Here is a 14,994-nt window from a genome sequence, read left to right as displayed (position 1 = left end):
TCACAGTATTTAAGATAGCTTCAGAGATCACCTGAATAGACAGAGCCAAGTTCATGAAATAGTCAATATGAAGAATAATTCTGGACTGAAATTAACATCATTGTAAAAAGATCTGTGTCTCCTGTTAATGAATGTCTTTCTGGAAGATTCACATAATGGAACAAAAAATTTTAGGCAACAGCTTTTTGAGAGAGAAAAAAAATGGATTTGTAACAACAGAGTTGCAAGTCTAGTGATCTCTGCCTCATTGATTCACTCTAACTCTTGAAAACTGCACACAGTGATAAAAGTAAATCAGAAAATTATCCAACCACTGAGAATTCAGATATCTACAAATTTTACATCCTGTGCAGGATACAATCATCAATTAAACACTGTGCTCTCAGGTTAAACCCAAACCCTCTAGGACTCGGCAGGCTTTTTTTAAACTGGATGTTTGTGACTTTCCTTTTTGCTATAGATACCGTTCTATTGTCATACTTTATATCTGTGTTTGTGTGTGTTCGATATCACAAGAAAGCCTCGTAACTCTTTAATTTTGACCAGTACTATATTTCAATAGAAGGTTGAAATAGCAGCATGCAAGAAATAATTGAAATTCTTTGTTGTAGCCAACCAAGAGGATTGAAAAGCAGAGAGCCAATTCCCATGAGATTTGGAGTGAAGAAATTAAATTGTTCATTCAGAAGCTATTTAAAAATTTGCAAACAAGTTACCTGGAGTGCGTAGTATTAAAATGCTTTGACAGGGAAAGCTCACCAAGTTTACATCATTTCTTTACTTTTCTACTTTATACTAAGAAGGACTTTAATGTTGAACTTTTAATTATACTTCCTTATTTTTCTACTCTGTACTCAAGGTTTTGTACCTAGATACTTTTGTACCTAAAATGATACTGGGAATGGTGACATTGTACACTTTTCACTGCACTCTTGTATCCCTGTACTTGAGTACACATGACAATAAAATCTAATTCTAATTCTAATTCCCTCTTACCTGTTGACAATGTCACTGATTATGAGGCAGCAGTTAGGGTGATTTTAAGCACATACCATTTTATATCAGAGGCATATCAGAGAAGTTCCATTTTCTCAGAAAGCAGCCTTAGCAGACAAATCTGGAACTGGTGCAGCTTTTTGGTCCGTGGGTGCGGACACTTAAAATTGAGGCCATCTATGAAAACCTGGGAATGTATTTCTAAGTTCTCAAAAATTCAGCAGCCTTTCCAATCTGGATGCTTGTAGAGAGACAGAGACTTAGACAAGCTGCTATTCTGGCTGACAAGAAGTTAAAACACCAATCCATGAATGTTGTCTGAATCTCTTTTTTGCATAAAGCTAGTCTTCCTGAAAAATGTTTACTCTCCTCAATTAAAATTACCCAGTTCTCTTTTCCAGCACGTTACGTTCCTCCTATATAAATATTATAAACAAATATGCTACTTTCTTATGCACCACTGAGTCTGAACCCATGAACAGGTCCAGAAATGTTTTATCCCACTGGACATTTACTGTCCTAGCATATAGGATCAGCAAGCTGGAAGCAAGTGTCAGCTGTGGCTCAGCTGGTAGCTCACATGTGTCTGAGTCACAGATTCTGATTGTAAGTCCCATGCCAGGACTTGAGCATCAAAATCAAGGCTAATAGACCTGTACTTTGGGTGGTTTCCTTGAAGCTGGAAGTTCTGTTTTTCTGATGAAATATTTAACTGAGGCCATTCAATGCTCTCAGATGGGTAAAAAGGATCCCATTATTGTATCCTGAAGTAGAGAGAGGCCAGTGGCCTGGTTGATACTCATCTCTCAATCAGCATCATAATACAGATGATCTGCCCTTTATTACAGTGATTTTTATGGGAGCTTACTGTGTATGAATTTACTTCTGTATTTCCTCATTCCAAGAGTGACTACAGTTCAACGGTACATCATTGGCTATAAAGTACCTTGAGCTTGTCAGTGTTTGTGAAAGGCACAATAAAATGCAAAGCTTTGGTTTTAAAAGTGAATCTATACATTAACACCTAATAAATCAAAGCCTTCTGATGGTATTTGACAGCAGGATTCCTGTAGTAGTCAGAAATATTTCCTTGTCAGCATATAAGTTAACTTTGCACAAAGTTTTTTCAGAGTTTGGGCTGTGCAAATGTACAATTCAATTAAAACCTGTATTTACTTTTTGGAAGACAGTAAGCACCGCAGATGCTGGCTATTTTTGTCTTTCAATCTTTATGATGTTATGTCATTTATAAATAAGTATGATAATGATTTACTCTGAATGTGACACTTTGACAGCACATTATTTTATCAGTTTTTAGAGTGGGTCGGATATGGGGAGCCTACAAGTTTTCTGATGTAATACACCATTGTCGGGTGGCAGTTGTGAGTTATGGGGCAAGCAAAGTTTCAGTTTACAAAGATCTTGCAGACACTTATCCAATTACAGAAATTTCCAGGAATGTCAAACTACCAAGAATATCAAATGCAATGGGGGCCTACAGTTAAATGAATGGGGAAATGAATTGTTACAACCTGAAACATACCAGATCAGGAAGACAAAATAGAATGGCCACAGAACTATTGAGTAAGATTGGTAACCATTAGATAATTTCAAAATTACAAAGGCAAAAATCACATACAAATAATGTTTTTCTTCATTTACTTATAACGACAGACAGAAGCAACTTGCAAAACCTTTGGTATAGAGTCAATTTCCTTCTTGGTTAAAACATACTCAAACACTCACATAGAATAGCACCATTTTCTGAAAGGAACATGTCCATAGAAAGCTGACTTGTTTATTTTTTCAGTCTGCTTCAGTAAAGCACCCCTAATGAACATGTGGGAAAATATTCAACTGGACATTCTTAGATAAATTATTCACAGTTAATCCTTCAGTTGATAGAAGAAAAGTCATCTGATTGAAACAAGGCACTCTTTCCGCACTCTACATCAGCAACGCACACCCAAAAATAGCTGAAAAATTTCTCCATTCTTACTCATCAATCTTTTCAAACATGTACTGAAACAAGCAAATCAGGAAAGTAACATTTAAAATGTTTGCTCACCTGTCCACCATTGGTTGTTGAAAAAATCCGTGTTGTTCCACCACACTGCTTGATGTACCACAGGAACCAGAGAGCAGAGGCTTCATGTGGTTCAGAGGTGACATTTATATTCACAAAGAGAGTGGCAAAATGCTTGGCAACCCTGCAGGTTGAAAATTAAAAGGATATTCTCGAGAACATAGAACGTTACGGCGCAGTACAAGCTCTTCAGCCCTCAATGTTGCGCCGACCTGTGAAACCAATCTGAAGCCCATCAAACCTACACTATTCCCTTATCATCCATATATTTATCCAATGACCATTTAAATGCCCTTAAACTTGGCGAGTCTACTACTGTTGCAGGCAGGGCATTCCACACCCTTACTACTCTCTGAGTAAAGAACCTACCTCTGACATCTGTCCTATATCTATCACCGCTCAATTTAAAGCTATGTCCCCACGTGACCATCTGAGGAAAAAGGCTGTCACTGTCCACCCCATCTAATGCTCTGATCATTTAGTATGTCTCCATTGAGTCGCCTCTTAACATTCTTCTCTCTAACGAAAACAGCCTCAAGTCCCTCAGCCTTTCCTCATAAGACCTTCCCTCCATACCAGGCAACATCCTATTAAATCTCCTCTGCACCCTTTCCAATGCTTCCACATCCTTCCTATAATGCGGCAGCCAGAACTGCACGCAGTACTCCAAGTGCACCTGCACCAGAGTTTTGTACAGCTGCAACATGACCTCATGGCTCCGAAGCTCAATCCCTCTACCAATAAAACCTAACACACCGTATGCCTTCTTAACCCTATCAACCTGGGTGTCAAATTCAGGCATCTATGCACGGGACACCGAGATCTCTCTGCTCATCCACATTACCAAGAATCTTAACATTAGCCCTGTACTCTATATTCCTGTTACTCCTTCCAAAGTGAATCACCTCACACTTTTCCACATTAAACTCCATGTTCCACCTCTCAGCTCAGCTCTGCAGCTTATCTATGTCCCTCGATAACCTGCTACATCCTTCTGCTCTATCCACATCTCCACCGACTTTAGTGCCATCCACAAATTTACTAACCCATCTTTTTACACCCTCATCCAGGTCATTTATATAAATGACAAACAGCAGTGGCCCCAAAACAGATCCTTGCGATACGCCACTAGTAACTGAACTCCAGGATGAACATTTCCCATCAATCACCACCCTCTGCAGTCTTACAGCTAGCCAATTTCTGATCCAAACCACTAAATCACCCTCAATCCCACGCCACTGTATTTTCTGCAATAGCCTATCAAACGATTTACTGAAATCCACATACTCCACATCAACCGCTTTACCCTCATCCACCTGTTTGGTCACCTTCTCAAAGAACTCAATAATGTTTGTGAGGCACGATTTGCCCTTCACAAAACTGTGTTGACTATCCCTAATCAAATTATTGCTTTCAAGATGATTATAAATCCTATCTTTTATAATCCTCTCCAACACTTTATCCACAACCAAAGTCAGGCTCACTGGTCTATGATTGCCAGGGTTGTCTCTACTCCCCTTCTTGAACAAGGGGACAACATTTGCTATCCTCCAGTCTTCTGGCACTATTCCTGTAGACAATGATGACATAATGATCAAAGCCAAAGGCTCTGCAATCTCTTCCCTAGCTTCCCAGAGAATCCTAGGATAAATCCCATCCGGTCCAGAAGACTTATCCATTTTCACACTTTCTAGAATTGCTAACACCTCCTCCTTATGACCTCAATCCCACCTTGTCTAATAGCCTGTATCTCAGTATTCTCCTCGACAACATTGTCTCTAGGAAAAACTCTTCATACATTCACAGTAAATGGAATAGCTGATGTGTGGGACAATCGTAGAATTATGTAGATTAAGCAACTCAGCTATTAATAGTCAGAGTTAGACCAAAAAAAATTGAAATTAACCAACAACAAATCTGCTAATAAAATCCAACATGAAATTGGAATTCTGATTGGTTAAGTTCATGCTCTTACAGACAACATTATGTATCATTTTCTAGACGATGTCGAAGTATTTAATAACAGTGGAAAAACAGGGAAAGTAGTGATATAAAAATGCTTTAAGTGTATCTGTATGAACTTTTGTTTCAGGTCTTCTACAGCGCAGTGGGTCATGGAAGTAGAACAAACATATGTCCTGTTATTAATAAAAAGGGCTATACACATTGCAAAGATAGCTACGTATCTTGTCCCTTTGCTTTATTAAGAACAATATTGGAAATTCACAGATATAATGGGAACTGCAGATGCTGGAGATTCCAAGATAATAAAATGTGAGGCTGGATGAACACAGCAGGCCAAGCAGCATCTCAGGAGCACAAAAGCTGACGTTTCGGGCCTAGGCCCTTCATCAGAGAGGGGGATGGGGGGAGGGAACTGGAATAAATAGGGAGAGAGGGGGAGGCGGACCGAAGATGGAGAGTAAAGAAGATAGGTGGAGAGGGTGTAGGTGGGGAGGTAGGGAGGGGATAGGTCAGTCCAGGGAAGACGGACAGGTCAAGGAGGTGGGATGAGGTTAGTAGGTAGCTGGGGGTGCGGCTTGGGGTGGGAGGAAGGGATGGGTGAGAGGAAGAACCGGTTAGGGAGGCAGAGACAGGTTGGACTGGTTTTGGGATGCAGTGGGTGGGGGGGAAGAGCAACTCATATTCCGCCTGGGAACCCTGCAGCCATATGGTATCAATGTGGACTTCACCAGTTTCAAAATCTCCCCTTCCCCCACTGCATCCCTAAACCAGCCCAGTTCATCCCCTCCCCCCACTGCACCACACAACCAGCCCAGCTCTTCCCCCCCACCCACTGCATCCCAAAACCAGTCCAACCTGTCTCTGCCTCCCTAACCGGTTCTTCCTCTCACCCATCCCTTCCTCCCACCCCAAGCCGCACCCCCAGCTACCTACTAACCTCATCCCACCTCCTTGACCTGTCCGTCTTCCCTGGACTGACCTATCCCCTCCCTACCTCCCCACCTACACCCTCTCCACCTATCTTCTTTACTCTCCATCTTCGGTCCGCCTCCCCCTCTCTCCCTATTTATTCCAGATCCCTCCCCCCATCCCCCTCTCTGATGAAGGGTCTAGGCCCGAAACGTCAGCTTTTGTGCTCCTGAGATGCTGCTTGGCCTGCTGTGTTCATCCAGCCTCACATTTTGGAAATTCACAGATTACTTTAACAGCAAAATTCCCTAACACCCCAATTTATCAGGTGAACAAGACCAACTGTAATCTCAATGACATGCTCAAACTTACAATGAGCTCAAACCCTAGCCAGCACCAAGAGTGAAATCCGCCTAGTCACTAAACACTGTTGATATTGGTGAGAAAGTAGCAGACATTGTAAGCAGTGGTCAGTGAGAAGCTTCTCGACAGCAAAAGGAAAAAGTCACATCTTTTAACCAAGTGTTGATCTGCAAGAAGAGATTCTTGCTAATGAACACTGAGCGACCTATTTCATTATTTTCTGATCTCACTTCATTGATCTGCAGTTTCACATTCTTCGACCTACAGACAGAAAGTAGACAGTGACAATCCCTGACACGAAAGTCACAGTGGTTGGATTCATGTGTGGAATGAACTTCCAGAAGAAGTGGTGGATGTGGGCACAGTTACAATGTTTGAAAGGCATTTAGGTAAGTATAAGAATAAGAAATATTTGAAAGGATATGGGCCTAGCACAGGTAGGTGGGATTAGTTTATTTTGGACTAGGGTCGGCATGGACTGGAAGGGTGTGCTTCCGTGCTATATGACTTTATGACCTGCTCCTCCAGTCCTCCCTTTGGATACCAGGTACCAACATCATAGGGCATGCTTTACAGGCATTGACTGCACACACCTCATTTCTATGAACATTGGGATACAATGGGCACCAACATCTCTGCACCATCACAGCACATCTCAGATCTACTTTCAAGACTGTTCTACACCTCTGTGCTGCACTTTGCACGTACAGGTTGCTTTCCTTGTAATGCAGTCGGCAGGACACTTTTCACACAGGAACGCCTGATCTCATTGATGCAATCAGGCTGCATCTCAGGGATTCTCACCTGGTCTCATTATGCTCACTCAATTTTTACCTACTCAGATGCTCACACAATGCCTGCCTAGCCTTCAACCCCAAAGCTCGAGCTTACACGATCATGATATTTTTATCTTGCCTTGACTTTTACCACATACACAAAGCCAGATAGTTTGTCATGTTTGCCAGTAGTAATTAGCCTACTAGGTGGAAATGTTGCTGTTTGTCACCATGTTATGCCAATCTGAGGTTCTAAGAAAAGACGACAGCTGTCCTGTCCATTACCCCATCCACCAGTACCTCCAGCTTCCTATCAGCAAAGCAGGGTGCCAGTTCACCTCTTGGCTATCTACAGAGTGATTCTTCATACACAGCAAATGTAAAAGGCTATTCATGACTTGCAGCATTTGATCTGTCACACAGCTGAGCTTTAAACAGTGGCTGGAACTCCAGAAGGTTCCAACAATGCTGAGCACTTCTGCTGCTGATGAGTGCAGGACAGTGTGAGTGCAGCACTGTCGAAGTATGATGCAGGCTTAATGAGATAAATATGTAAACAAGAAAATGTAGTACAGCTCAGAGATAAACTCTCTTAACTCTCCCTGAAATGACACTTGACCAAGTTCTGTGACGGCCCAACCCTCTGTTATCACCAGCTTTTCAGGAAAAAGCCTCCAAAAACTCATGAGCCAGTGGGAGTGAGAAAAAATTTCATCTCATCGCTGTTTAAAATGGGCAACTCTTTATTTTAACAGTGACCCCTTATGCTAGCTTTTTACACAATAAACAAAAAACGTATCTCCACATCTACCCTGTCAAGATCCCCAGCCCCCTCTCCCCACCACCCTCAGGATCTTGTGTGTTACAATCAAATCACCTCTTACTCTCCTAAACTCCAGTGGATACAAACCTAGGCGTGTCCAATCTTTCCTCATAAGACAACATTGTTCTTCCAGGTATATGACTGATAGATCTTCTAATGAACAATTTCTAATACATTTATGTCTTTCCTAAGGAGACCAATAATGTGCATGGTACACCTACCAATGTCCTGTACAACTCAAGCACAAGCTTCCTACTTTGGTATTCAATTTTCTTCTCAATAAATGATAACATTCTATTAGCTTTCCTTATCACTTGCTGCATGTGAGCACTAACTTTTTAAAATTCATACGTTGAGACAATCAGATCTATTTGCATCTCAGATATCTGCAACCTCTCCCTATTTAGACTTTATGTTTCTTTATTTTTATTCTTCCCACCAAAGTGGAAAATTTCAGTTTCCCTATTCCTTACCTGTGCTCTATTTAACACATCTTCGTCACATAACCTTTCAGTATCTTTTTTGTAGTCTCCTATGTCCTCTTTTCAATTTGCTTTCTAACCTATTTTAGTGTCATCAATAAATTTAGCAACAATACCTTCTATCCCTTCACCCAAGTAACTTCTATGAATTGTAAACGTTGAAGTCCCAACACTCATTCCTATGGCACACTACTCGAGTTTATGCCTAATGGCTGTTTCCTGTTAATCAGCTAATTGTCTATCTGTGCCAATTGTCTTATCTTCTTACAGCAAATGCTCTCTAAATGTGGCCTAACTAAAATTCTACATAGATCAAATGAACTTTTATTTTCTACAATTTTTAACCTTTGATGTGGTATTTTCACAAATGCCTTCTGGAAATTCATGTACAATACATCTACACCAAGTCCATGCAGCACTTATAGATCCTTATTCACATTTTTCAATCAGTCCACAGAGCCTGGACCCATCTTGTCACTATAATATCCTGCAAGTAAAGTATGGCACATTCCTTTAAATGACCTTCTCTGCATCTACACCCAATTCTCTGGGCCCTCGAAGGCATGCTTTTTAACATGCATACAGGCTGGTGACCTTTCTCACTTTCAGCAAAGAACAAGAACATCTATAAAATAGCAACTCACTGCTTACAGCACGTTGCATGAATCAATTGTTTAGAATGCAGTATACCTGAAAAAAAACTAAAGTTAAAGCCACAGCATTTTTAAAAAACTAATTCATAGTCAAAGACTCATGTACAATAACTTACGGCTTCTCAATCTCTAACAATATGCTTGAAACATTTGGATCCTAGCACGAGGAAAGCAACAGAACTTCCTAAATTTATGTTACTGCCCAGAATCTCCTGTTTCTGTCCCTGACAGGAGGGTCCCCTATAACAGCTATTCTTTTAAACTTTGTCAAATGCTGCCTAACATAAAAATCATTCCTAGTGTCCAATAACTGATTGCCTCTTTCATTTTCCTCACAGAAACTATCCCTTGCAACAGTACACAAAACTAAATATACTTATTTGATAGAGGAATAGCCACCACATATTTTTGAACTACTTTCCTGGCTTTCCTGGCTGTCACCCATCATCTGTCTGACCATGCTGTGTAATCACATTTCTAAATCTACCAGCCATCTTACTCTGTGCTTATTAAATGCCCTCAATAACAGTAAGCCTTTAAAAAGGCAACATTCACTAACATTTTATATATAACATTCAATTATCTACAGGAAACAATGGTAAAATGCAAAATAAATTGTAAAAATTCATTAAATTAATTTGGTCCCTTTCAGGTAAATGTACACAAAGTCCATAAGTAATAGGAACTGCTTGTAACAATACTGTAAATGTCAATAATTCTATGACAGCCAAGGCTGTGCGAATACAGAATGTAGTTTTACCTTATCTAGTACTGTGATGGGATTCAGCATCAGAGATAACAAAGTGTGGGGCTGGATGAACACAACAGGCCAAGCAGCTTCTTAGGAGCACATCAGAGTTGCTTGGACTGGAATGACACAATGTAACATTGTGCTCAGTTCTCAGTCTGAGGTGTGCCAAGCAGGGAGATTCTGTATCTCAATGTAAAGACGGGTAAAGTCAAGATTGGATACTCCATATAGAACAGTAACTCATATCTCTTGATTGTTGGCAAAGGCAGTGTTGGCACAAGTGTAAAATCTGGCCATCCAACCATTCTGTCTGAAAAAGGTCAAGGACCCAGCTGGACTGAAGAATGTGTATAATGAACTTGAAAAATAGTAAACTATCTAAACAGGATAATTTTAAAGAAAACGTACGTAGTCCAGCAAAGTCTGTCAATCAGTTCTTTCATTGTTATTTTATCCCATTCTTCAGCATGGGGCGCAGTCCACGGTGCATCAACAGGAATCTGGAAAAAAAAGGTTCATAATACTTTCTGCGAATGCTCGTTAATTGCAGCGCAGTTGTGAAGCTTGCATGCAAGTGCTTTATCTGCCAATAATACTGTAAAATTGTAATTTATAAGAGAAAAATTTGAAGTTTTGGGATCCGAGAAATAATTATGTTTTCTGTAGGTTTTGTCCACACGCTTCATGCTGATTGTTCCACTCATCATTTTCACTGTTTTTTAATTCATTCCACAGCTCCACACCTGCTCCTTCCCATTTTGTCATCCATGCCCTAATTTTCGTCCATAATTTCATATCCTCCCTGTTACTCTGTAATCTGTATAGTTTCATTCTCTCATACACAATACACTCTCTGAACTACATTATCCTAAGCATATCAATTGGGAACAAAATTAGTCTATTAAGTCCTTCAAACCCAGTTTACTATTCAATAAGATTGTAGTTGGTCTGGTTGTATTCCGAATTTCACATTTTCACAAAGTCCTGCTAACCTTTGACAGATTTTTGTTAGCAAAGTGTTATCTATCTCTTATACATGTACACTATTATTGTAGAAACATTCAATGACTCAGTGATCACTGTTAGCTAAGCCATCACTTTATTCAATATCACTTCATAGCGATTATAACCTCATCAAGTTTATTTCATCTTTCAACCCCCCTGATTTTCAGGGATGACTGGGGTGATTTATGTCACCAATAGTAAAGACAGACTGAAATATTTCTTTCCATTCATCAGTTCTTATTATCGACTTATACTTCCCCATTCTCACCCTCTAGACAACAAACGCATTTATTTATTCTTTACCTTTTCAGAAACGCTTTTAGATAACTCGATGTGTTTATACATTTCATGCTCTAATTTATTTCTCCTTATTAATCTTCTCATGATTCTTTGTCATTCTTTGTATTCTGATGAGGCATCTGACCTGTCATTTAGCTTTGCACAGTTATGTATTTCCTAAATCATAGAGTCACACAGCATAGAAACAGACTCTTCATTCCAACTAGTCCATGCCGACAATAATCCCCAACCAAGCTAGTCCTACTTGCCTGTGTTTGGCCCATGTTCCTTCAAATATTTGCTATTCATGAACATATTCAAACGTCTTTAAAATGCTGTAATTGGACCTGCAGCATCACTTCCTCTGGCAGTCCATTCCATGTACAAACTACTGTGTGATAAAAAAGTTGCCCCTCATGTCCATTTTGAATCTTTCTGCTCTCACTTTAAAAAGATGCCCCCTAGCTTTGAACTCCCCCACCTTAAGGAAAAGGATCTTGCTAAAGTTTAATACTTTCCTTCTCTTCTTTAGTTAAGAACAGATGGTGGGCTCACCCCTTATATTTTTACTTATAGTAGGAACGTACTTATTCATAATATTCTGAAATATCCCCTAAATGCCTGGCACTGCATCACTACTGATTCATCTCCACCCTAAGATCCCAGTCCACACTCATATTCCCCAAGTTACCCTATTTAAGTTTAAAATACTAGTCTTGGACTCACTATTCTTTTGATACAGAATGCACAGTTCAAATCATGTTATGGTTGTATTACTTAGAGGATAGCCTGCTCTCTGGTTGGTTCCAGATGCGCTGCTCTAAGAAACCATCCTCAAATTAATCAATGAACTCCTCATTGAGAGTACTGCTACTACTATTGATTTGATTTTTCCACGTATGTGTAGATTAAAATCACACATGATTACTGATGCAGGTTATCACAGTGCACAAAATTTCTTTATGTACATTTTTCGCTATATTGTAGTTACTGTTCGGGAGCCTGTGGACCACTCCCACTAGTGATTTCTTTTCTCAACTATTCCTGACTCCAACCAAATCCTGATTTCCAGAACCAAGTCGCATTTAATTATTGCACCAATACTATTTTTGATTATGAGTGCCACCCCTCTACCATGTGCTCACTTCCTATTGCTCTAGAATATCATATAATGCTCAACATATAGGGCTCTATTTTTGTGGTTCTACAGCCATAGCTCCATGTAACCAGCAGATCATATTTAGTCACTAATGTGTATGATTAGTTCATTTACTTTGTTGTGAATGTTATGCACATTTAGATATTGAGCCTTTGGTTGTTTTATTTTGGTATCTTTTCAGCAGACATACCAGCAGTCAGGTCTAATTTTTAAGGTTTTTCTTCTGTCCCTTATTGCCATTCTCTGACCTTCACTTTCCATTCTAGTCCACCTACCTTACACACCACCCTGAACTTACACACTCTTGCTCATTTGCTTTGACTGTATCCCTTGTTTTCTGACGTATATTCAAGCTTGATCTCTCAACTCCTTGTTTAGTTTAAAGTCTAGGAACAAATTATTGCAGATATTAGAATCTGTACTGAAAACAACAAATGCTGGAGATCATAAAAGGTCAGACAGCATCCATGGAGAGTCAGCAAGCTGATGTTTCGAGTCTTGATGACTTTTCATCAGAGCTGAAGTAAAGTCTTCTCTACTTCTCTAGTTACGCAGCTTCCAATATTTGAGTGTAGATGATCCCAAAGGTACAGATCCAACCTTCCTCCAATGATGTCAATCCCCCATGAACCAAAACTCACTCCTCCAATAGCAGTCTTTGAGCCATACATTCACTTTTCCAATCCAATTCATTCTAATTCAATATTCAATTACCTTCAATGCTGGGACTGTAGGAAACAGTCCTCATTGTTCTTTGTGTTCAGAAAGGAACAGAAACCTGTACATTATTATATGTAAGCTTTATCACCAGGATAATTCTCAAAATAACAAGACTTTGTCTGCTAAATATTTAATAAAGATCTTTAAAGTTACTCTACCTCCTTGCCCATGTCATCCAGCGTTCTCCACAAGTTGTTGTAATCCAGGTACACAAATGGATTCCACATCGGTGGAAGAGGACCCTTGAAAGGATAAGATTTTCCCTGAAAATAGAAATAAAATTAAAAGTGAATTGGTTTAGCTCAAAAATATTTTTGAAGGGCTGTCTACATAAGTTGACCACTTAATGTATTACTGATTGGTGAAATTAATTACCATATCAAACATTATAAGAAGCTTATGTACAAGGGCCAAACAAAGATCCTAATGTTGCAAGAGGATTTCATAGAAAGCATCTGAAATGTACATAGCAAAATCAAACCCTCTCAATTAAATATTTGAAAATTCTACTATCAATTGTAGTAAGTTAATTTAAAGTTAACTGTATCAAATCTACATGAATGTGAGTTGAATATGAAGGCCAAGGCTTCCAGCTAGTGTCACTTCCTCACTTCCGCAAAGTAAAATTTATGATTTAAGATGAATAGCACAAAGAATTAAATGCACAAATACCAGCACCTGATTATACAATTAATACTTTCTACTTAGTAACCTCCAGGCTACAGTAATTAGCCTGAAATGAGCTTTCATTTATTCATTCTTATAATATATGAGCTTTGCTGGTTGGTGCAGCATTCATTGCCCATCTTAATTGCTGTTGGAAAGGTTGTGGTGAACTGCCTTTGTGAACCTCTGCAAACCACTTACGTCCATGATGACCCAGTGGGATTGCCACTGGACTAGAAATCCAGACACCCACGTAATGTTCTGGTGACCCAGGTTCAATTTTGAGGAGGAGCACCCACAATGCTGTTATGAACGGAGTTCTAGGAATTTGACTCAGTGACACTGAAGGGGTTGCAACATATTTCCACGTGAGGATGGTGAGTGTCTCAAAGGAGAACTTGGCAGTTAGTGGTGTTCCCTTGTATCTGCTGCCCTTGTTCTCCCAAATGGAAACTGTCATGGGTTTACTAATTGCTGTATATGAAGAATTAGTGAATTTCTTAAGGCATGGCAGGATTGTTCAGCTGCATGGAATGCCCATGCTGTCCCATGTGAGGAGCCATGTACATTTCACATGGCCCAGTCAATCTCAAGCTTCCAATCATTGAGATCTGGATTTTGAAACTTGCATGGAGGTCAGAGTCACTGCAACTCATGCACAAAACAGGGACATGTGTTTACAGCATTCAACAAAGTGGTCACACTGCAGATTAAGAGCATTCAGGCAGAGATTGAATGGGTGTCTTCATAGCAGTGTAGAAAGACCAGGAAGGCAGTGCTGGAGATAAAATATAAGTGAATAGAATCTGAATACAGTATAAAGTAGCAAGAAACGTAAAAACGGATTGAAAATGCTTCTATAGGTAAGTAAAATGAAAAGTATGAGCAAAGAGAAATATGGTGGAAGAGGCAGGAGAATTCATGATAGGAAATAGAGAATGGCAGAGAAGATAAATAAATACTTTGTGACAGTTTTCACAGAAAAAGACACAGAAATCTCCCAAAATAATTAAGAATCAAGAATCTAGGGAGAGTGTGGATCTGAGGGAAATGAGTATTGGTGAAAAAAAAGTAGTACCAGAGATGTGACAAGTTGACAATGCCCACAACCTGACATTTTTCATGCTAGAGTGTTGAAAGAAATGGCTACAGAGTTAGCAGATGCATTCAGAATCATCTTTCAAAATCTGTTAATTGTTACTCTGTTAATCTCAAATGGATTGATTAAAAAATATTGGGATGTGGGTACCAATTGTAATTTTTGCAAGTTTGTGCATGATACAAAACTTGGTAGGAATGGGTTAAGGAGGGTCTACTGAGGCTTCTAGAAGATTTAGACAGGCAAGAGTTGAATAGGTAAA

At 39.6% G+C, this 14,994-nt stretch overlaps 1 protein-coding gene across 1 annotated transcript in view; it reads right to left on the bottom strand.

Moving 5' to 3' along the window:
* Positions 1-14,994, bottom strand: part of mao (monoamine oxidase) — a 126,752-nt gene that overhangs the window by 31,926 nt on the left and 79,832 nt on the right. The window contains exons 4-6 of the mRNA XM_048540844.1: positions 13,126-13,230; positions 10,213-10,304; positions 3,065-3,206 (exon numbers count right to left, since the gene is read on the bottom strand). Coding sequence (XP_048396801.1) covers positions 3,065-3,206; positions 10,213-10,304; positions 13,126-13,230 — 339 coding nt within the window. The remainder of the gene's footprint in view (positions 1-3,064; positions 3,207-10,212; positions 10,305-13,125; positions 13,231-14,994) is intronic.

Source organism: Stegostoma tigrinum, chromosome 12 (assembly GCF_030684315.1).
Source record: "Stegostoma tigrinum isolate sSteTig4 chromosome 12, sSteTig4.hap1, whole genome shotgun sequence".
In the NCBI taxonomy this organism is placed as follows: Eukaryota; Metazoa; Chordata; class Chondrichthyes; order Orectolobiformes; family Stegostomatidae; genus Stegostoma; species Stegostoma tigrinum.
Note: the sequence above shows the minus strand (reverse complement) of the source record. Positions and strands in the feature narration are given on the sequence as shown.